General features: G+C 44.7%; 1 protein-coding gene across 1 annotated transcript in view; it reads left to right on the forward strand.

Annotated features, from left to right (window-relative positions):
* LOC147724817 (nmrA-like family domain-containing protein 1) overlaps nucleotides 1-23,211 on the forward strand; it is a 73,117-nt gene that overhangs the window by 6,310 nt on the left and 43,596 nt on the right. Inside the window, exons 2-3 of the mRNA XM_086966319.1 lie at nucleotides 9,015-9,253; nucleotides 19,384-19,633. Coding sequence (XP_086822445.1) covers nucleotides 9,015-9,253; nucleotides 19,384-19,633 — 489 coding nt within the window. The remainder of the gene's footprint in view (nucleotides 1-9,014; nucleotides 9,254-19,383; nucleotides 19,634-23,211) is intronic.

Below are 23,211 nucleotides of genomic sequence, written 5' to 3' on the forward strand. Positions count from 1 at the left end.
CCTCAGGGACCCTCAAGAGGCAAGGGGACTTCACTCCCCAACCAAGAGCGTGCCAGGAAGCATGTTTGCAGAGTAGTGGAGAAAAGGGGCGTGGCCTGCATCCACCTCTCGGCTATCCCACTGTGTGGCCTTACTGGAGGTAATAGGTAGGCTAGTTGGCCCTTAATGAGCCCCAGCAGCGAAGGAGACTTCATCCTCCAACCAAGAGCGTGCCAGGAACTGCGTTTGCAGAGTGGTGGGGAAAGGGGGCGTGGCCTGCTATCAGAACTCCGCAATCCTGCTATGTGGGACTTAGTGGAAGTAATGGGAGGGGTAATTGGACCACAAGGACATCCTTTGGGCCAACTACCTCTCTTGCTACCTCCAATAAGACCCACATAATGGGATTGCTAATAGGGCTTTGGAGGCCGCACCCCTTTCTCCACCATTCTGCAAACGCGCCTCATGGCTCACTACTGTTTGGGGGATGAAGTACAGTTTACTCCTGAGGGACCTGGGAAGCCAAGAAGCCCTCCTGGCACATCCTGTAAGTCCTATGCAGCGGAATTGTTCAGAGCTGGTTGGAGGCTCCTGTTCTCCTCCACTCTGCAAACGTGACTGCTAGTTAAAAAAATCTTAGATATTCACTAAAGCAAACGAGGGTTACCAGAACATTATAGTTAGCAATTAGCATTTTTTTTGGAAAACCTTAGAAATTCGCTGAAAAAACCAAAGGTTACAGGGATGTTATAGTTGGGGTCAGATTTTACTCCTACAAAACCAAATAAATTCAGGGGCTTATTTACAAGCCCCTTGCGCCACTTTTGCGTAATATTTAATATGGGAAAAGTGCCGTACGGGTGGCGCAAGGGGTTTGTAAATAAGCCCCTCAGCCGTTTGAGTTAACTATAACTCGCTCCCCCGCAATGCACTGCTTATGACCTCACACATTACATCACTCATGACCTGGTCAGTGACATCACTGACCTCTCAAATGACATCAGTGATTATCATCCACAGCATATCTGACATACCCACTCACACCCTTATAGAATCTTTTATACACTCCCTGCCATTGCCACTCCCACACAACCATTCACAAACTCATTCACAGAGCGATACCAGTACTTACACACCCACTCACTGATTCATTAATCTACACACGTCCACTCGCTCACCCAAACTGCCCCTCATAGACCCATTCACTCACTAATACAGCCACTGACATATCCACTCATACAGCCATACAGGTGCTCACACACTGAGTGAGTCACCCTTACAACTACTCTCACAACTAGACACCCCCCATTCAGACAGCCACTTACTCACTCAAACAGTTACACACCCACCCACTTACTTACTCATACAAAATAGTAACACATATGCAGCTATACAGTCACTGACAGAAGCATGCACTCATTCATATAGCCACTTTCACATTCACTCACTCAGTCATTCATATTCCCTGTCACTCACGTATACTGCCTTACATATACTCAGTTACTCACCCATACTGACACATGCACTCAATCACCGACACAGCCATACAGACGCTCACTCACCCATACAGGCAGCAGGGGTGTGGAATTTAATAAAATATCTACTTGTCCACTGGGCAGGTTGCGTCATAAATCTACTTGTCCTGTAACCAAATACACTTGTCCCTTGGTGCCATGTAGTGCGGCGACAAATAATGGCAGCAATCTCATTCTATAACAGCTCTGATATAGCCTCTCTGATTATGCCAGGGTTCATACCATATTAGTGGTTGAATACTTGCAATCCCCTTATGTAGCCACGTTTCCGCAGATGTACATACTGGAGCTGAAGGTAGTGGTAAGCAATAGTTCCACGGTTATAATGCCCTTTTGAGTCTGTGCAAACCTAGTAACCTGCATATTTTAAGGGTTTTCAAACCACTCTTCTCTAATATTTCCCATTCTGAGAAATGTTGGAAATTTACTCCTGACAATGGCAGACGTAAACCTTCATCCAGTGTTAGGAATAAGTGATTGGAGGGAAAGTGAACTTGCAAACACTCAGATGTTTGCATGAGAAAATCTACACATGCATGTTTGCTCATGCTAAAATGCTGTTCACAGATATTTTCTATGAGTACTATTTCCTTGTCCTACTTCTGTAAATTCTTGGGAATTCAATAAAGCCGTATAGCTGCACTTAATGCAAGGACATATAACATGGGTGCACTTTTCAGACTTTCTTTAATAATTGGGCCCCTAATTTGGTCTTGCATTGACCATGACCTTTTACGTTTATTAAAATGATGTCTTTCTCTCTGTATCGGCTGGCTTCACTGTGAGTGACCTCAGTCTGCTCTTTCACTAGGAGCATATCGGCACACAAAGTAGTTTTTGAGACCCCAACATTCTTTTGCCAATGTTTGTTATAATGGTGAAGGTCCGGCAGCTCCCATAAGGTTTTACAAAAACCATGAGAAAACAGTTCACACGTTGACAAAACTAAAAAGTTGACCACCAATTTCAGACCTACTGGCTTTGCCAATGTTTGTTTATTTTTGTTTCCCATAATCTTATTGAAACTGGTTACACTGATTTTCCATTATGAATATTTTTTGGGGAAATATTAGCATGCATCAACACGTTACTAAAATGATGCTGCAAAGAATTGGTACCTGACCTTTTACAGTAGTTTAGCGAAATGTAATTTTTTTCCTTTCATTTTTTTTATGAGCATAATATTTTGAAAGCAAAGAATCATCAATCTTGTTTTCAAGTTTCGGCAAATATGTACATTAAATCCGAGCATTCTGGGAGCATTATACATAACTTTATATTGCAAAACTTTTAAAGCATCCTTAGACATTTTTATACTTAGTGGAGTCAGAGCTTACAACATTTACTAAAGCGCTCAACCCAGTAATAAAGGCTTTCAATTAATGAACCACAAATGCAGGTTTGAACAGCATTACCATATGGGCAAACAGATTACCTTAACTGCAAACTGTGCCCTTACCGTATCCATAATGTGGTACTGCAAACTGAAAACCAAAGTGTTTGGGCTGCAGGGGGTTGTGCCTACTTGTCCCAAGGACAAAATACACATGAGAACTTTTCGCTCTTGACCCCAAACGATATGTCCTGGGCGTCGGGCTATAGGAATTCTACATCCCTGCATGGAGTCACACACCTCCTTACCCACAAACAGTCACCCATAGACTTAGTCAGACAACCAATAAATCAATCAGCCATATAGACATTCACGTACCCACTAACACTCATACACCCACTTAGACATCAACTGACACAGATATACACATTCACACAACCAGCCACTCGCCCATACATTCACTGAGACACCTAATCACTCACTTATACAGTCAGTCATGCACCCACTGAGTCATCCATACAGTCACTCATACACCAAAACGTCTTGGTATATAATAAACACTGAAACGTCACTGATGATGTCATCACTGATGTCATTTGAGATGTAATCAGTGATGTCACTGACCATGTCATGAGTGATGTAATATGTGAAGTCATAACCAGTGCATTGCAAGGACGCGAGTTATAGTTAACTCTGCTAACTATAACAACAATCTGACCCTAACTATATCGTCCCTTTAACCCTTAGTTTTTATTTGTAGTGTAAAAATGTGTGTGTATATATATATATATATATATATATATATATATATCTATATATATATATATATATATATATATCCAAACAACGATTCCTCCGACTGGAAGATACCATGGAGTCGCAATAACCCAATCGTGATCCACAAGGAAGTTAGTTCAAATTAATTTATTTTTCAATCCATGGGGTGTCAGAAACAAGGCAAAAACTAACGCGTTTCGACAGCCTCCGCTGTCTTGGTCACGGTAATATTTCAATTAGATTATGTTTTGTGTATGTTAGATAATTTTTACTTTTAAATTACTGTTGACATATCTAACTTGATGTATTTTAAATATTTTGTAGTGTAGTTCCTATTTTCCCAATAGGCCCTGCGCATTGGAATAACATAAACAGTAGTATCGACGTAGAAGTGCGGATCTTCCAGACCTCTACTGACTATCCTAAACTTAATTGGGTTTGTTACCAACTAGCTCAGAGGTCATTGGAAACTTTCTTCTCTGAATAGGAAGTGATCAGCTTCCTTGGTACAGACCAGAAGGGATTCAGTTTTCCAACAACCGTGCAACATGACAACTTTGCTCCTCAGATAAGAGTCAATCTGTAGAGTCGTGTGAACAATAGACAGTTATTTTACTCAGTCAGTTGTTGTGCAGATTACTTTCACAATATGTAGAGAATAGAGAGACAGGCGTTTTCAATAAAGGGTAACATTTATTGAACAGTCTCTCTTCTCGTACAAGAGAAATGAATTGCCACAATTGCAAGACTTGTTATTATAAAAAGTACGTACAGTAAGATGAGTATTGCGAAATAATACTGTAAAAGCATTGATATGGTTTCTTAGCCATACAATGGTTTAAAATGAATAAAACATATATACATTCATATATACATTAGGCTAAAATACTCAACTGGTGCTTCTAACAAGGCCTACCCCAGTGTACCTGACCTAAGCCTAATACTTGGGAGGAGAGTTAGTAAGTAGCTTTAGTTAAGTTGGTTTTGCCAAGGTTTGCTTCAAGAATTCTCTCTAAGGGTTTAGTCAACACCATACCTCTGGAATAGAATGATGGAGGTCTGGTATCTCCTTCAGGGGGTCGATATCCCAGTCACCCGCAAGGGTAGCCTGGAAACGCCGGAGCTGGATTTCTCTGCAGGAGAAAAGACAGCGTCTCTCTCAGCGCGTCAAGGAGGAGGAGGAGGGGCAGCGTCCGCGGGCAGCTTGCATCTGCTAGGCTCTTGCAGGGGACGGCTGTTCAGCTCCTAAGTTCACCACACTATTGTTCGCTCGTTAGCAGCGATAGCAGTAGCGATAGCAGCTATGGTATCATCAGCATAACAGCAGCAACTTCAGCAGCGATGGCATTGAGGCAGCTAGCGTTTGCTTAAGGCAACGTTGGTAATATTTATACCTGAAAGGTGCCTTGTTTGACGTAAGTTTTTGGACAGAAGACGTCAATAAAGATGTCACTAGGAAGTGATTGTCTATCAGTGCTCATTAGAGTTCTATTACTAATCAAAACATAGCAAGCGGGGCTTTCCCAGGTTGCTGAGTTTTAATCTTGTTGAAGAACTCGGAGTGTTAATCTAGGAATCTTAGATAGTAACTTCTGCTATGTCATTGCACTAATTAGCTGCAAAGGAAGTGGCAGAGGAAGCGATTCTGAAATGTGGCTCTGTTCGTGTGAGGCCAGAGACGAGTTTCTGAATATTGCATTTGATCGGTTATTCCAATATAGGGAATTAATGGATTTATAGCCGTATAGGGGCATAAGGTCACATTATCGATCAGGGTCCTAGATTAGAACGCTACAATTTAATTGTTTTATTGTGTGTGTGGGTTGTGTGTGTGTGTGTGTGTGTGTGTGTGTAATTGGATTATTATTTCAGGTGGGTTACCTCCCACCTCAAGGAATAATCAGAACCCTGTTTCGGGTGGACCCTTGCAGACAGACTAACTGTAGTGCAATGTGTAAAGTATTTATGCAGTAACAAGACCGCAATAAAGTTGAAATGCAAAACAATAAAAATCCCAAACTGAATTGAACAAATCGAGTTAAATTAAATGAATAAATGACACAAAACTGACAAAAAACTAATAATGGGATCTGTAGGTAGGAATTTTTAAAGTTGTACGTTGGAATAGCCCAAGAAACACAAAGGGCCAATGGTTGCGGTAGACCGGGGCCTAGCCCTATTTGATGCTGACCGCGATAGAGCGCAGGTCGGATACACCAACTGGGTTCATCCAGGTAAAAAATGTTGCCTCCTGACATTAGTCCATAAAGGCCCATTCTACTTCAGAAACACTACATTTCCCCAGACTTTTAGAGTGCCGGGCAGAAGTCAACAGTAGGGTCCAGTTGCACTGGTCATCTGGGCGTTGCTGGAAAGGTGTGTTGTATCCTTGTAGCTTGAACAGGAGGTCAGCCTTATGACCTCAGGAGCCCACTTCTTTGTCCAGGGTACAAGAGAGAGCAGGTCCAGTAATTTGGGGCTGTACTAAGGTCGCAGGCAGCTGGTTCAGTCCTCTTCTGATCTTACTCCGGTACTAGGATGGTTCTGAAGTGGGTGCCTGGAGGTGCCACATTTAGGCCTTAAAGTATGCATAAAAGTGATGGATAGAATGATTGATTTAATGTCGGTTAGTGGTAATTACTTAAGACGCTTCTCAGTTCATCATTATTTTACACACCATGCCACCCCAGATTAGACCCAGCCCATATGCAAATCAGTCTCGTCCCTGCTCCAATATAAACAGTGCAGCCCGAACTGCCAGGTCAGATCCTTACTGTGCCAGAACACAAGCAATCCAGGACCGGTTTCACCCTAGCTACGGACCCTCAGCCAGGTTTTACTTGGTTCCTGTGACCTAGTGTGCATTGGACCCACGTCTAGGCATAGCCGTCCCACTTATGACGACTCACTAAAGTATACAAAAAAGTGACGAGGAAGTGCTTTAATTAATCTCCACCACTGGCATGTACTTGGTCCACTTCCCAGTCCATCGTTATTTTGCCCACCATGCCACCTCCGATTGGACTTGGCCATATGCAAATCAGTCTCTACCTATCGCCTCGAGTGAAAACTGTTCCGCAGCATTGATCGTTATGGACACATTAACATTTTTACACCGTAGGTTTGAATACAGAAATTTGAGATGGAAATGAGATATATATTTTGAACAAATGGAAGACACTCAAACAATCGATTAACTAATATGCAGTGACAACAGATAAATCATGCCTGTTTTTTTTATTTAAAGGAGCTGCACAGATGTTTGGCCCATATGTGGTGACCGGGTTTGGCATAGATACATAGAGCCGCAATTGGTCAACTTGGAGTGGCTGCTTTTCAGATCGATTTCAGGAATAATCCTCCTTTCAATTCACAACACAATAACTGATTTCTGTACTAGCCAATCACAGACAAGTTGGTCATTCTTAGCAAGGAGTAATTTTTTCTCTCCAGATTGTTAAAGAAACTTGATGAAACATGCAGAGCCAAACCATTTCACTGTGCCTTCCTTGCAGATCCATCTTAACTAGATTGTAGCTTGCAATTCTCCCTGATTGGACCACTCGATGAGACAGGATTTTGATAATCAACTTCTACACCTGTCCTACATCTTAACTAACCAATACTTCTAGACCTTGAGGGACAGAAAGCGGGCGTAAAAAATACTCTTTCCGCTCTGAGTGGAGCTTGAGTCTCTCTGCGGCATGCGTTTGCGGCATGTTTCACAGACAAGGAGAGTCTGTACTGGAGGGAAATGCTCAAATGGACACATTCCCCCAAATGCAAAACAAGTTTAGGGAGATGACAGACCCCTCAAATCCTTATGTTTTGCCCCATATAGTTCCACAGCATGTACCAATGGATATCCCACACTATGCTACAGAGTACGGCTGACCTTTCCTATGGCCTTATGCCAGTTTTCCATAACATCATCATGAGTGGTGCTGTGGGAAGGGGATTGCAGTAGCTCATGGAGAAGGACTTGCATCTGTAAGCCACTCAATCTGGACTGATTCAGAAAGGGGTCACTTTACATGTGCCCTCCACTGAACTTCTAGGTCTGCCTACCATGCTACATGACCATCACATCCCAGACCCGCCTGTCTGCAAGCTTGTGGAAGAATTGCAGGTGAGTGATCCTACACGGGTAAACCCAAGGTTTGTTTCTATTAATGGATTTTATTGCTATCAATATCTTGTTGTATTTTTGCATTCACTGATTGTAACTTTTTTAACTTCTGTATGTTCGTTTGACTTTGTTACTTTGTTAGTGTGTTTTCATATTCTCAAGCATGCTTTTTGAAATGTTTTCACAACTGCTTGTACACATTTAGATTATAAAATAACCGACGAAGAGGTAAAGAAATAAATTAAAGGTAAAATAGCGGTCTTCAGTTATGTATATAAAAAATAAATGAATAGTAAAAAGGTATACCAGTAAATTTTTTCCTTACACTATGGCCCTATGGCATTTTATGGGGGGAATACCCCTCTCCTCATTCAGTGTCCCTGTTCTTCCTACATCTTCTTATCATAACTCTTACGCTATCACATACCTCTTCGATTTGCCCCCACCCCTAATTTGCTATCCTAACCTGCCTCTTACTACAACTTTAACCTCATTCCTAATGGTAACCCTTACTCCAATCCAAACTATAAGATCTTACTTTAGACTATTTCTTACTCTGACGATTCTTCTAACCTAACCCCTAAAATAAACCTATACTGTAACCCGTCCTAACCCATATACATTGCCTTACACCAACCCCTAAACATAACTTAAACCAAACACTTCTTTCTAAACTTCTATTTAACCTCATTGCATACCCACATTTGGTTTGTACACTAGTTTTTCAACGTGTTTGTAAATTGTACCGTTTTCAGCCTAATATTTCGCTTTTCTTTATTATTTGGTTTTACTTTTTCTTTCTTCTCGACTTTTTCATTCTGATGTTTTATTACAAATTGCTTTCATGGGTCTGTGCACTTCCTTTCGCTTATCATGTGTGCAAAACATTTTCTCTTACACCTTGTATTTAACTTAAGCTGTGAACTTTCATTTCATGATCAAGTATTAATCTTTTAAACTCTACAAGATCCCGCAGTGTATTTTCCTACTTGGTTCTTGCTCTTACTTCCCCATCTTTATGTGCAATCGACTACCGGGGTGCTGATCGCCTGTACTCACCTCTCTTAACTGTTAGTATTCTGCTGTCAAGCCTCAGTTTACCAATGTGACGTCCTCCCATACCTCTTCTGCTGCACCACAGCCTGTCCATGCCCTACCCCTGTTATTGTCCGACACAATATATGTAATTTGTGCAGTAACGTACTCTGAAGTGTGGCCTATAATTTTAAATCGCTACACCATGTCTGTTCTGTACACCTAGGTGCTCAGGGCGGGTCGGTTGCGCGAGCCCTCTTGCAGAGACCAGACTTTGCAGTGAGAGCTGTTACTCGCGATGTCAACCGGCCGGCATCACTGGCCCTTCGTGACTTGGGAGCCACAGTGGTGAAAGGAGACCTGGACAACCAGAAGAGTGTGGAGGAGGCCATGAATGGGGCTTATGGCACATTTTTGGTGACCACCTTCTTTGACAGTTTCAGCAAGGAGAAGGAAGTGCAGCAGGTAAGACCAGAGTGGCTTCCTTTGATCATCGTGCAACATGCCAGGTACTGCCATTCCTATAAAGGACCTTTTCCTATGTTTATGTAAATTTCCCATTAATGGAAACTTGTGGACATGTTGCACCCTAAAATGTGTAAAATACATAGGGCCAGATTACGAGTTCGACCCATGGTGGCGGTGCGAGTACTGCTGCACCGGCGGTTCGACCGCCGTATTCAGAGTTTGGCAGTCGGACTGCCATAGGACCACTGCAACTGCTGGGGATCCGTGGTCCCACATGGGTATTGCAGCGGTGTGAGGCTGCAATATGCTGGTGTTCAGCTGCAGCACTGCCAAGCATATTACAAGTTTCCTCACAGTAACTCCTCTCATGGCTGTGAGCCTACCATGTAAAGGGTGCTGGTGAGGAAACTAAGGGGGGCCCTGTGCATGGGGCGTGCATGTAGCGCGGCACATGGTGTGCCTCCCTGTCTGTGTGCACCCCATGTTCCTGCACAAAACAAAATGCACAACATTGTACCTTTCGGTCAGTGCAGGAACATACTGCGGCACTCTCACAACGAAGCCTTTCTAAGGCTCTCCTATGAACCTTAAAAAGGCACAAATGTGAGTCCCCGCTGCAGGACTGCACAACCTGTATTCCATATGGTGGGCAGGCTGACTATGGGTTTGGCAGTCCTGGAGCGGTGTGCTGGCATTCCCACAACCCTCTGCAACTCTGACCAATGCAGTGGCCTCCCAAATTTGCCCTCGTTCCCCCTCTACTGTGCCCAGCCTTCCAAAAACCTGGTTTTCAACTCACCCGCTGTGGGGTCATAAACACTTACTGAAAAGGCTATCCCAGCCACGTTACCCACAATGGTGACCCACAACCAACCTTTTTCTGTCATATCCATTATGAAATGTACCACACCACCTCCCCTCCAACTGTTCCCTTTACTTCCTCTCCTCTCTGTGCCCAAGATTCCTAGAATTCTCTCCATGCCTGATTATTCACCCTTTGTGTTCATGGCGCAATGACCCATGCAGCAGTTCCAAAATTCACACAGAACTATTTCCCACCGCTCCAGCAACTTGAACGTTTTTTTTTTATCCACTCCTAATGCAAGCCCACAGATTATCCTCCAGTGTGAACAAGATAAAGCATCCACAATTCCGTTGTCACTTAATGAAACGTGCTTTTCCTTGAATATAATGTTGAATCGCCAACGGCCCAAGGCAAAAACTTTGAACAGCTTCAATACTTTCAAGTTTTAACTGACTGTCGGTTAACAATACTTACCACCTCCATGATGTCCACATTAAAAAGCACTTTTTTATTGATGAATTTTGCGTCCCACAATACCAATGCTACCACCAGTTGAAAAAACTCCAGGAAGGCTACGATCCCTATTTTTTTTCTATAGTTCAGCTATTGCTCCACACCACCTGCCTTACGGAACAAGCCCAAAACTTGCTCCTCCAACCTCATCTGAGAAAATCTGTAGTTACCATTCTGCATCATCTCCCATCCCACTAACAAGATGCTATTGAATTGCTCCACGAATGGCTTCTATATCTTCAAGTTGACTTGCACACCCAACTGTTGCCTAACTCAATGAATGAGAAGCAGCAAACTAGACCGTGCCAAACCCAATCGTTTCCAAAATGTCCTAACTGCTCTCTCCACTCTACATGCAGAATTTTGCTGACCTCGTGGTGCCTCAACATCCCGTACCTGAACCCTGGTGTTTGCCAACCTCACCTCTAGCTGCTCAATCATCGCTCTCCTCTTGTCCTCTGCAACCTGACTCAATCCTAAAAGAAACCAGCTCAATCCCTAGGAAAGATAGCACTGTAGCTGACCTCACCATCTTCTCTTCCACAAGTGGCATCCCTACATCCTCTAAGAGCCCATAAGAGTCTGACCTTTCTCTTTTTCGGGCACACGCCAATCGGGGACATATTTAGCCTGTCCTGAAATGGACCTGCCATAATGCTTGATGTGTCCCCTTTGACAATTTAGCTCCTACTATCTCGTGGTGTACCTTTCTAATATTAAATTCCCTGCCCACCTCTTACCCCCTCGGCCCGTCATATCCCAATTTGGACCCTATTCAAGACCTGTGAGTCATAATTTTCCGTCCACCTTGTTGTCATACCATCACACAGTATGCTGACTGGTCCAGTTTAATTGGAGTATGAGATCTTCCCCATGGGCCCATGTACTCTTTTTGTAGTTTCACCCCAGCCATCCTGTGGCACCTCAAGCTCTCCCTAACCCCTTTGATACCATTACCGGCTTTGCGCTGAACTCTGTCTTCCTATCTGGGCCTGTGCCGAAGTCTGTCATCACCGCAGCAATCTCCTTTCCAAATCCCTTATTCTCTCAATAGCCATTGTCTTCTGCTTCCTTGTGTCCTGCAAAACGCCAATCTTCTCCCATTTTACTCTGCCCGTTCCACCCTCGCCCATGAATGTATTCTGCCAAGCAGTAATGCTTCACTGCATCTTCATTATCCCCCAAACCTTCAACCAACTCCCCTCCTTAATTATTTTCCTCTTCCTATTTCAAAACTGACCTCCCCTGCATCCAGCATCCCCAACCGTAGGTTGCTTGTCCCTAGCACTTTGCCATCACCCACACCAGCATCACTGTTCATCTGCTGGTTGCCTGCTCTGTCAAGGAGCCCACACCAGACCTTCCCCATCTCTTTGTACCGTTGTCCCACGCCGAGGTGGGCTGCTTACACCCAAATGACTGTGCTGTTGCTTCCACTCCGAGTGCTGCTCCTTCTTCAGCTTGGCTGTCTCTATGAACCCTTAAAGGCCCAAGAGCTGCTTTTCACTACTTGTTCTTTGCTCCTGTCCTCATCCAGGACCTACACTCATCTTCATCACTCCTGTTGTGGCCTCACTCTCTATGCCAGAGGTCTTCAAACTTTTTGATGTCGAGACCCCCTTGTTAAACTTTTTTAGGCAGAAGGACCCCCTTCTGACAAACATTTCTAGAACCTTGTACTTTTCATCAACAACTATAAAAAAAACTATAAAAGCCCCCAATTCCTACAGCAAATAATTTTTACTGTGGGAAAATAATGTTAAACAGTGTTTAGCAAACCAAAGGTCAGCGAGCATGGGGGTGTAGTCAAAGGTGTAGATATAAACAAAGGGCCTATTTTTTGAGGAATTGGCATATTTATGAAATATGGTGCCTTCCTGTCGTTTTCCCTTGTGTTGGCGAACAAATTGCTGCCTAGAACCAACACAGGCAGGATTATTTTTGTACAGGAAGGGGCACCTTACTTCACAAAAACAATTCAGAGAGGCGTTTTTCTCTTTCAATGTGAGCTTCAAAACGCAGCACACATGGAAAGGGGAAAAAACAAGGAGAAGTTCAAACATCTCTCCTCGTTGCACCTGCACTGGGGAGGCAATTGTTTTTAAAGCTCCCCAGGTGTACGTGATTTTGTAACTATGGGGCAGCATCAAAATCTAGGGGTGTTGCATGGGAACCCCACACAAAGCCCCTGGAACACCTCCTTGATGCAGAGTATTTCAAAGCAGTGACTTGCGCTTCTATGTCTTACTCCATATCTAAGAGGCAATGCAAAGCCATGCAGGGTGACTTTACACCGCCTCATAGGTATGGTTGAGAGGCTTGCGCCACTGGAGGGTCAAAACAAGTGATGCTCTGGTGATGCAAGCCTCTCCTAAATAAGCCCCAAAATATTCTGGGCCTTAATTATGAAGGCTTGCCTCACTTTTACGCCACCATTGCGTCACTTTTTGTGATGCTGTGGCGGCATAAATAAAGAAATGAGAATGATTATGCGATATGGTAGAGGATATTTTTCGAATATATCTGCTAAACATCATGACCAATACAAATAATGTGAACTGATTATGATTTTACTGTCATCTTCCAGTGACCCCTGACAAAGGGCTCTTTCAGCCCGAAATGCATTGGGTTTTTATCTGAATAAACGCTGCCTTTGATGAACAGAGCTTCAGTCGTGTTCTTATATTGAGGTCCGGATGGACACATTGGGAACATCAGAAACCTTGAAAAATGGCAAATATTTCCGCGTATGGACTATAATGTCAGAGAAACTAAATACAAGAAACAGGAGTACATAAAGGAAAGAATGAATGAACCATGAAATATGGAGTAAACTTGCCTCCATGGCAAAATTTGCGGTGCACTGGATTGGGGCAAAATGTTGCCCCATCTCTTGTAGCTATTGTTTGAATGATGTCATTTGGGCATGGCATCGAGCCAGTTTGCACTCAGTCTTGGTACAGTTTAAATGAATACATGTGCTTAAACTTGGAAAAACTGTGTGCATCCCACCCCCCATTTATGAGGCATAAATAATGCGCATGTTGTGCCATATTTACAAAGTGACGCATCTAAGAAGATGTGTCACTTTGTAAAGGCCTGCGCTACATTATACCTGTGTCGGGTATAATGTTTGCAGGGTGGGCGTTCCCCCGCAATAAAGGGTCATAGAAGTAAAGCAGTGAATTCCATGAGATTTCACTGCGACACATCTAGGACACTACTCTGTTAATATCTTACACCTGGCTCACAGCAGGCATGAGACTGTGGCAGGCCCTTTCACCTGGGGCTTGCCCCATGTGAACGGATACGTTGCTGGAGTTGCATCTATTTTCAGACACACCCCAGCAATGTGTCACTTTTGCCCCTACAGATACGTTAGAAATACTGATGTATCAGTAATTCCTTACAACATGGTGCGCCGTACACTAAATGCTGCACATCCATTGTCATAAGGAGGGCGCAGTAAAACTGTTTTCACTGTTTTGTCGCAGCGGTGCAACAATTTTCTTAAATGAGGTCCTCTGTATGTTTTGAGGTCTTTTACCATTGGGTATCTACATTTTAAAAAATGGGCATTGTAAATGAAAAATACATTAAAAAGTTGTTACTCAGTAGGAAATGCACTGTAGTACATTATGAAACCTCTATTAGACCATGCACTGCAGAGCTCTGCGTGTAAACAGCCACAGAATTACATCTTGGTTGATTCAGTGGAGACTAGTGATGTGCATTAGTGCTACAAGGTCACAGCCAGTGACGGAAAGCACTGCGAATATGTAAGTAATTATTTCATACTTGCATTACACACAGTGTAAGATAGAATGCTGTAAAAGGTGGAAATAGTTTTACAATAAAATGGTGCTTTCAAAGTGTATTCTTTAGTAATACAAGAGTGTGTAATGCAATTTTTTTCCATAGCTGTCCCTTCAGCACCTCTTTACGGGTACCAAGGGCTGTCTAAATGCAGTTAAAATTAAAAGCATGCACTTCTCAGGCCAGTTGTTAACACCTTGCACTTCCACTCATAAAACCAAATCTTTGTGATCAGAAAGTTTGGAGTGATTTGATTAATTAAAGCCAGATCTCACTGAATTAATTCTTTCCCAACTAATTTAATATAGTCCCTACCATCTAGTGTGGCTCGCCGTCTGACCTTATGCCTAATTGCCAGCGAGGCTTCGTCTTTTAGCCCGGGGGCAGACTCCCAGCGTGCTCCTGTTTCAGGTTAGTTGGGAGGCACATGCAGTAGGGGGACATTCAATCTTCCTGTTAGTGTACTGGAAGTCCGGTCCTGGTACACTTTTTTTGTCCCCTTTTGGGGATTCAACCTGCCTTTTTAATCCTGGGTTGCAGACTCCCAATGCACTCTCCTCTACCATTGCTCAGTAGCGTTATTCAGCTGTGCTGGAAGGCAGTCTCTTTTGGGCATTTTATGACTCTCCATTATTCTTCGTCTTGTGACAACGAGTATCCTGGGATTTGCAGCCAGGCAAAATGTTACAAATTTCAGATTTCTCATTCAGGTCTATTCACCTGTTTCCCTGTGTCTTTCACCACGGTGCCCTTAGTAATTTTAAAGCGTGTGTGCAGTGGTGTTACACATCCTGGTGCTGGCCCTGCTGCAGACCTTGATGGAAGAGGGCCCTCTTTGGGGGATCAAGGAGCGTCGGCCTGGATGGGTGGGTTGGGGGTGGCTGTTCCTGACTGTGGGCTACTGTATACAGCTGGAGTTTTTGAGGACCTTGAGGAAGTGGGGGAGGAGGGCTGCAGAGGAATTCCCTAGCCCATATGAACTGCTTATTTCTTCGGCTTGGAGGAGGGAGTTCTTCAGTTTGTTGAGGGGCATAGTATGTGTTGCACACTTTTGTATGTTGCTTTTTCCATGTGAGTAGTTTTAATTTCATGGGGCACCAAAAAGACACTTTTCTATGTGAATGTCTCTGTGATATTGTGATGAGCAATTTGGTTCATGATTGATGTTTATAATTTATGTAATCGTTCTTTTCGATTTAAAGTAATTTCACTTTTTGTCAATTTATGTATACTGTACATGATTTGCTTGGTGCTATTATATGTGAGCTTATCAATGAAAATATATTTAAATGAAGTAACAGATTACCAAAACAAAATAAGCCAAAACTACTCCCAAGCATCCTTTACACTTTTATAATCTAAATAACTGTCCCAGGAGGGCTGTCTTTTTTCTAAAGGAAAACACACGTTTTGAATTTAATTTAATTTAATTTGCGTGTTTATATAGCGCTAGAATCACACCCGGGGGAGTATCTCCGCGCTTCGACCGCTGCGAAACCCTTCCTGGCTTCCCTGAGAGATGGTCCCTTAATGGGTATCTCCAGGGTGAGACCAGGCATCCCCGGCGGTCTGGTGGGGCCGTTAGTGAAGATGAGGCAAGCTAATGCCCAGAGTTGCCGAGTGTGATCGCTGATCAGAGTGGGCACCGAGGCGAGAGAATTATCGAGTCCGCTGATCCTGGTCCAGAAACCTGCCGCGCCGGGAATCGAACCCTGGTCCTGGGCCGTCCTCTGCTCTCGGGTCTGCTGCCTCTAACCAGTGAGCCACACTACCTCACTTGCAGTGAAGCTTGGGAATGCGCGACCCCCTTGCCAGGATTCCAGGCCCCCTCCTGGGGGTCGCGCCCCACAGATTGAAGACCTCTGCTCTATGCTCTCTCCCCAGCCCACTCCTTCGATATCCTTCCTGCAACCTTTTGTCCTCCGACTTTACCCTTTGGTATAGCTCTACCCAGTTCCTGCTGTAGCTGCTCTCGTGCCATACACCCTAAGGGGTTTCTGGCCCGAGATGGGCTCTTCTACCCAAGGGTGCATCCTTCCCACGCTCTATCCTCTCCGTATATGTCTACCTCCTCCTCTCCCTTGCTTCATTCTAGAGTAGCAGCCATTACCGATGATGCTCTAAAGAAATGAAGGCTTTTCAACAGGGCCCGCTGTCCTCTCTCACTTTCCATTGTTTTTGCTTGCCGCCTCCACCAGTGTTTAATATGTAAAGAAAATAAGTGGCAGGGCTCTTGTCAGGAGGCAACTGCAGCTTGCACCAGATTTGCCCCTGCTATGCTGCCAGTGATCGTAACAACAGAACTACTAACCATCACACTCCTACAAGTGTAACAATTCAGAATATAAATATGGCTTGGGCAGTAGGTAATATGGCTTGGGCAGTAGGTAATAGTTATTTTTAATGTATATTGAAGTATAAATTAACTTTAGTAGTCCTCTCAAAAGTAGTCGGACAGCGCCACTTTGTGGCTGACTGTCACAAGCGCCAGTGTTGACAATTACGTGACAGTGCGGAGCACTGGAAACCACTGGCTCAAGTTAAACACTGTCCTCCACGATCACATTTGTGTCTGATTCGAGGGCGCTGGGGCGGTGGTGTGTTTCCTTCCTGTACCTCTGCATCGGGAAGAGGTGTGTCTGAAAAGACCGGGTTTGCAGAGCTGATGTTAGAGGAGTTCACACTTTGTAGTTTGCTGCTTTTGTATAAGACTAGGTGCAGTGGATTTTGTTTTAGCCCCAAGCGCATTTGGAGATTATGATGATGCATGTGGTACTGTAGTTAAAATACTTGTTGCCTTGTCCCCTGTTTACATAGGGAAGAGATGTGTCTCCACAGATGATGCATGCTCTGCTGATACCTCAAGATTGGCTGCTTTATGTGCTGTGTTTGTATATGATGAGGTGCGTTTGGGGAGATGATGCGTGCAGTGCTTGTACAGCAAGAGTTGCTGTCTCACCTCCTGTGTTTTTATAGGCGAGAGATATGACTGTAAAAAAGATGCATGCAGTGCTGGGACTGCAAGAACTGATGACTTGTCTTATGTGTTTGTATATGGCAGGTGCCTCCAAGCAGTCGATTGTGAGCTACCAGTAGCTCTCAGACACCTTCAGAGTATCTTGCAGCCTTAAGTTTATTTATACATAGGCACAGGGTCACATTTTCCTTTTAAAGTTAATGGAAGGCCGTGTTTATTTTACATTATTATCATCAGGCCTCTGATAGCAGGGCCTGCCACTTAGCAGTGGTCAGTCAGATTGATGACCCAGGCTGGGGCATTGAGGTGAAGAATGGAAGCACTGAGGTATTTATCTCTTAACCCCTCTCCTGCTGGTGACTGAACCACTCCATCATCAGCCGCGGTCACGCTGTGCTGATGACGGGGCGGTTCTGTCACGGCCCGCTCGGAACGCCTGCGCGGCGCGGATTCCGCGCCTGCGCTGAACGTTCTATTGAGTGGGCGGGGCCATGACGGAACCGCTCCGTCATGAGCACCGCGCAACCGCGGCTGGTGACAAGGCGGTTCCGTCACCAGCATGCGCCCGCCGCGCGGCCGCCCCGCCCCGCGGCCACCCCGCCCCGCCCCCTTAGCACTGCGGCGGTATAGCCGCCGCAGTGAATGGGTTAAATAAAAGTCCTTGTCAACTCCATATCAGAGGTGAGAACAAAATGATGTTTCAGACTGCTTTTAAATGGGAGAAAATGTAAGTTACCTTAATGATGAAGTTAACTCTTTACTTTTCTCCCTTTTTAAAGTACATATGACACAGGTGCAGTCACTCATAAATATATATCTCACTGACTCATATAGCAATCCTCTCGTAGTAGCCCTAGACAAAATATAGAGAAGCGCCATTGCTTCGAAACGAGTCAGGAGTTATCGACGGAAGCATTCTGCACATGGGTGGTATTTGACCTAATAAAAGGACTTGTTCCAGTTCAGTGTCCGTGTGCGTTTCTGCCAGAGGGGCAATTTGGAGCTTGATGTATACGCGGCAGCCCTTGCCGAGAGAAACGCACCAACCTGTGAGGACTGGGTGTCACGGGGCCCGGTATCCCACCCAGCTTCTTTTGTGAGACGCTGACATTGGATTTTAATATACCGATGTGCGGAGGCCCATCAGAGGGCTTTAAAAGTGCAGAAGCAGTAGAAATGAAGTGCACCCAATCAGGGTCAATATATGCACACTACGAGATCCAGAATTCCCTGTACATCAGAGGGTGTGACACTAATCTCGAATCCTTAAAGGAGGTGTGCCTGTGTAAATAAGATGACGCCGAGCCTTTGAGAAAGAGGCGCCATTGCTTCGAAACGCGTCAGGAGTTATCGACGGAAGCTGCGGAAGCTTTCTGCACATGGGTGGTATTTGACCTAATAAAAGGACTTGTTCGAGTTCAGTGTCCGTGTGCGTTTCTGCCAGAGAGGCAGTTTGGAGCTTGATAGATATATATATATATATATATGTGTATTTGTTTTTTAATTATAGTATCTGGCTCTATGGACATTAACCTTCAAGTCAATGAAGATGGGAATGGGGGTGTCTGGTAACAATTGGGGACTTGTTGAGCCTTCTGTAGCTCACGATGATTTCCACTGATCAGAAGTAGCTCTCCCTATAGAAAAGGTTGGAGACTCACGGAGGTGATGCATTCAGTGCTGGTACTGCAAGAGGGGAAAGTGTGCTTGCAGAGTTGATGCTTGCAGTCAGTGCATTAAATGTAAATATAGAAGTGCAGCTACTCACTATTAAGAATACCTGATTGCACCTGGGAAGGGCCGGTACCTGCCCCTTTAAAGCACTGCTTGCAGTGCTGATAGTGTGTGAGCTCTGCCTCGGATTGTGTTTCTTTTTGTTTATGTGCATATGTGCTTGCGCATACTAACTTAGTATAAACTTAACTTAAATAAAGAAAAGCTTTTCTATACACATGCATTCTGGAGACAGTGCATAATATGTTCTCTGACTGAGGCAATGTATTCTTTCTTCCACAGGGCAAAATGGTGGCTGATGTAGCAAAGCAACTGGGCACGAAGCACGTGGTCTTTAGTGGGCTGGAGAACGTGAAGGCGCTCACAGGCGGGAAGCTGGAAGTGCTGCATTTTGACAGCAAGGGCGAGGTGGAGCAGTACTTTTGGGACATAGGGGTGCCCATGACAAGTGTCCGCGTCAGCTTCTACTTTGAGAACTTCCTCACTGTCATGAAGCCAGTGAAGGCACAGGACGGAGATCATTACAACCTAGGTATGTCACACACATGGCCCATGATATAGGGCTTATGTTGTCAGCACCTTCATTTTCCCACAATCTGTGTCCAAGAGAAGGTTGAGCAGTTACTTTCACAGTTGCCTTCACTTTCCACAAAACTCTCAACCATGGGTACATGAACCTTGAAGTAAAGAACTAACCAGTATATATGTCATGGTGCAGATTGTGAATAACCTAACTGATTACCATCGTTTCAGATGAAGAATACTACTGGATCCTGCCCAGGTCCTTCCCGGGAGATGTTATTGTGGTACTCTGTGAGCCAGGCAAATATGCAGTAATGTGAGCTGGCTCCACCCCCCTTAATAACAGTATTGTTATAAATCTGATACCCACATTGCATTTTATCATAAATTTATATCCATCTCATCTCACACAAGAAGAATAATTAGCTGCTTTGATTCCTATAAGTAAAACCTTAACTCACTGCGTTATCTCATGGCCAGTACTCTGCAGAACAGAGTTATTGACCCAGTCAAGGGAAAGGCTGGTCACTGTACATAAGCAAAAAGAAGGAGATGATGGATGGAGTGCTGAAACCTTTTAGACACTCACCCCCAGTCGCAGATCTGGGTTGAATCAATAATCGTTCTTTAGCTCACTTAGCCACTCCTGTTCAGACCCAGCCATATGCAAATCAGTCTTGACCCTGTGCCTCATAGGAACAGTCCAGTCCTCATTAGGACTAGGGTGTAAAAGGATATCTTTCAGTAAGGACACCAATCTTTTTGAATAATCCCAGCTTTTTTATCATCTGTAATAAATATCCGCCGGCTTAAATCGGTATTACTCGATGGTTCGGCAAACAGTGATGTACCACAGACCCGGAACTGAGAGGAGAGTTGGCTGACATCGCACGCGTAGAGCGCTGAAAGTAACAAATCAACGAAGGAGTAAGGAGGGAAAGCCTCGCGACTCCAATTATGTGACACGTAGATATTGATTTAGGTGTACTTCCACCGATGTTTGCCGAACCATCGAGTTACACCCATTTAAGCTGGAGATATTTATTCCAGATGATATAAAAGCTGTGATTATTCAAAAAGATTGGTGTCCTTACTGAAAAAGATCCTTATACAGCCTTGTCCTGATGAGGCCCAAAACAAGTTGGGCTGAAACGTGTCGACTTTATGAATTGAAGAAGCTCTTACTAAATTAAAAATGTTTGCAAAAATAGATTTTAAAAAAGTACTAGAAAAATTGTTTAGAGTGCGGAGTGTTTTTCCTCATAGTACTTAATTTAGGGCTATCTTTGATAAACGGAATGCCCTTGTTAAAAAGTGAGAGCATCCAGATTTACTAATAGGGTAATAGGGAATAGAAGATATATTCCTATTTTTTTGATTTACATTTTTGTTTAAAAATTATGTATTGTATATAATGGTGCATTTATGTATGTGTGTATATATAGTTAAATACAAAAAGTTTTTCCCTTTTTTGGATATAGACACATAAAAAAACAGCTTAAACTGCTTTTTATCAATGATATTAATTTGTATATGATTAATCTGGAGAGTGAATTTCGTGGATGGAATACTTCAACTTTTCCTACTACTTATTGGGGATTCTCCTTTATTTGCATCCTGGATTAAGCGGACCACAGGACTTTGTGCTGCGACCAACCTGCTCTGCTTTGCGTCCTGAGCCCATGGACACTGTTCGCCGGACCCGCTTCGCGGGTCCCGCATCACAAGGGCACTCAGCGTGTGGCAGCGAAACAGGGCTGCGAGCGTGACGGCAGGGACTCCATCTACCAGGAGTCCCTGCGTGGCCAATAGCTGACACCTGGCCCGCTCTCCCTGTAATCCACGCCACAGCGCACCGGCTGACTGAAAATCAGCCCTTCCTTCCTGCCCTGGTGGGATTCTCCTTTATTTGCATCCTGGATTAAGCGGACCACAGGACTCTGTGCTGTGACCAACCTGCTCTGCTTTGCCTCCTGAGCCCACGGACACTGTTCGCCGGACCCGCTTCGCGGGTCCCGCATCACAAGGGCACTCAGCGGGGTCTGTGGCAGCGAAACAGGGCTGCGAGCGTGACGGCAGGGAAACAGGGCTGCGAGCGTGACGGCAGGGACTCCATCTACCAGGAGCCCCTGCGTGGCCAATAGCTGACACCTGGCCCGCTCTCCCTGTAAGCCACGCCCACAGCGCACCGGCTGACTGAAAATCAGCCCTTCCTTTCTGCCCTGGTGGGATTCTCCTTTGTTTGCATCCTGGATTAAGCAGACCACAGGACTCTGTGCTGCGACCAACCTGCTCTGCTTTGCCTCCTGAGCCCATGGACACTGTTCGCCGGACCCGCTTTGCGGGTCCCGCATCACAAGGGCACTCAGCAGGGTCTGTGGCAGCGAACAGGGCTGCGAGCGTGACGGCAGGGACTCCATCTACCAGGAGTCCCTGCGTGGCCAGTAGCTGACACCTGGCCCGCTCTCCCTGTAAGCCACGACCACAGCGCACACGTACATAACCAGTCCAACACCCGCGCACGTGGGACGCGCGCGGAACCAAGCGCGGAGCGAAGCCCGGGCAAAGGGCGGGCCGTTTGAGGCCGTTAGAGACTGGTATAGACTGGGCTGGGCCACCCCCCTAAAAAGCTCGATCGCCTAAGCCGTAACTTATAATCTTTGATATTTTCGGCAATTGTCCCATACCAACTCTGGGTTTCTGCCTGTATTTCCACACGCTCACCCTCTTCTTTGTAAGTGAGACAGTACTCACACGTCCATCATGTCTACACGAGGAAGTAGAAGTAAAACTGCCGCTAAGGACGGGCAAATCACCGGCCCTATCGATAATTTTATCACCAGAGCGAATACCTTTATAGATCAAAGTATTTCCTTGATAGAACGTAGAGTGTCCCAAGATTTAGCAAATGCCAAAAGGTCCTCTGTGGGACATTTGGCGGATGCACGAACACCGGATCAACGTAGGGACCTTGGACTGAGTGAAGCCTGTGGCCAAAGGCATAGCCTTCCAACCACGGTTGATCTATCAGTCTCACAGCTTTCTGACTCACAACTCTCCCTGGACTTAAAAAAGACCCCAGATTTAGTGATCCATCCTACCCCAGAGGAAATAAGACAGTCAAGAGGGAGGAGGGAGGGTGCAATAAGAAAGAAAAAACCTACAGCCATAAACAATCGGAAAAACAAAAAAACTAGATAAGGGCCCTAATAAGACAAGACAGACCCGAACCCTTACCCCACCGAGAGGAAATCAGGAAACTTGTAATGTGATTGTTCACCAAACACTACATGACACCCCGCCACCCACTACTGGGGAAATCATAACTGACCTCTCATTAGGTAAGGATGCAGGTGGTAACTGTGACTGCAATGCCCAACTATTAACTAAAATTGGAGACCTTTTTAAACAACTATTCAAACCACTAGAAATGAGACTGGGACAAATAGAAAAGGCATTGGCTAATTTGACAGCCTCTGTAAAAACGAACACAAATCAGGGGGTACAAAAGACAGGGGGAGGTAAACAGTTACCTACAGCCACCACCGTACAAAGTAAACAACCTATCCCCCCGGTAGCTAAACCAGC

The sequence above is a fragment of the Lissotriton vulgaris genome, chromosome 4_1 (genome assembly GCF_964263255.1).
Source record: "Lissotriton vulgaris chromosome 4_1, aLisVul1.2, whole genome shotgun sequence".
Taxonomy (NCBI): domain Eukaryota; kingdom Metazoa; phylum Chordata; class Amphibia; order Caudata; family Salamandridae; genus Lissotriton; species Lissotriton vulgaris.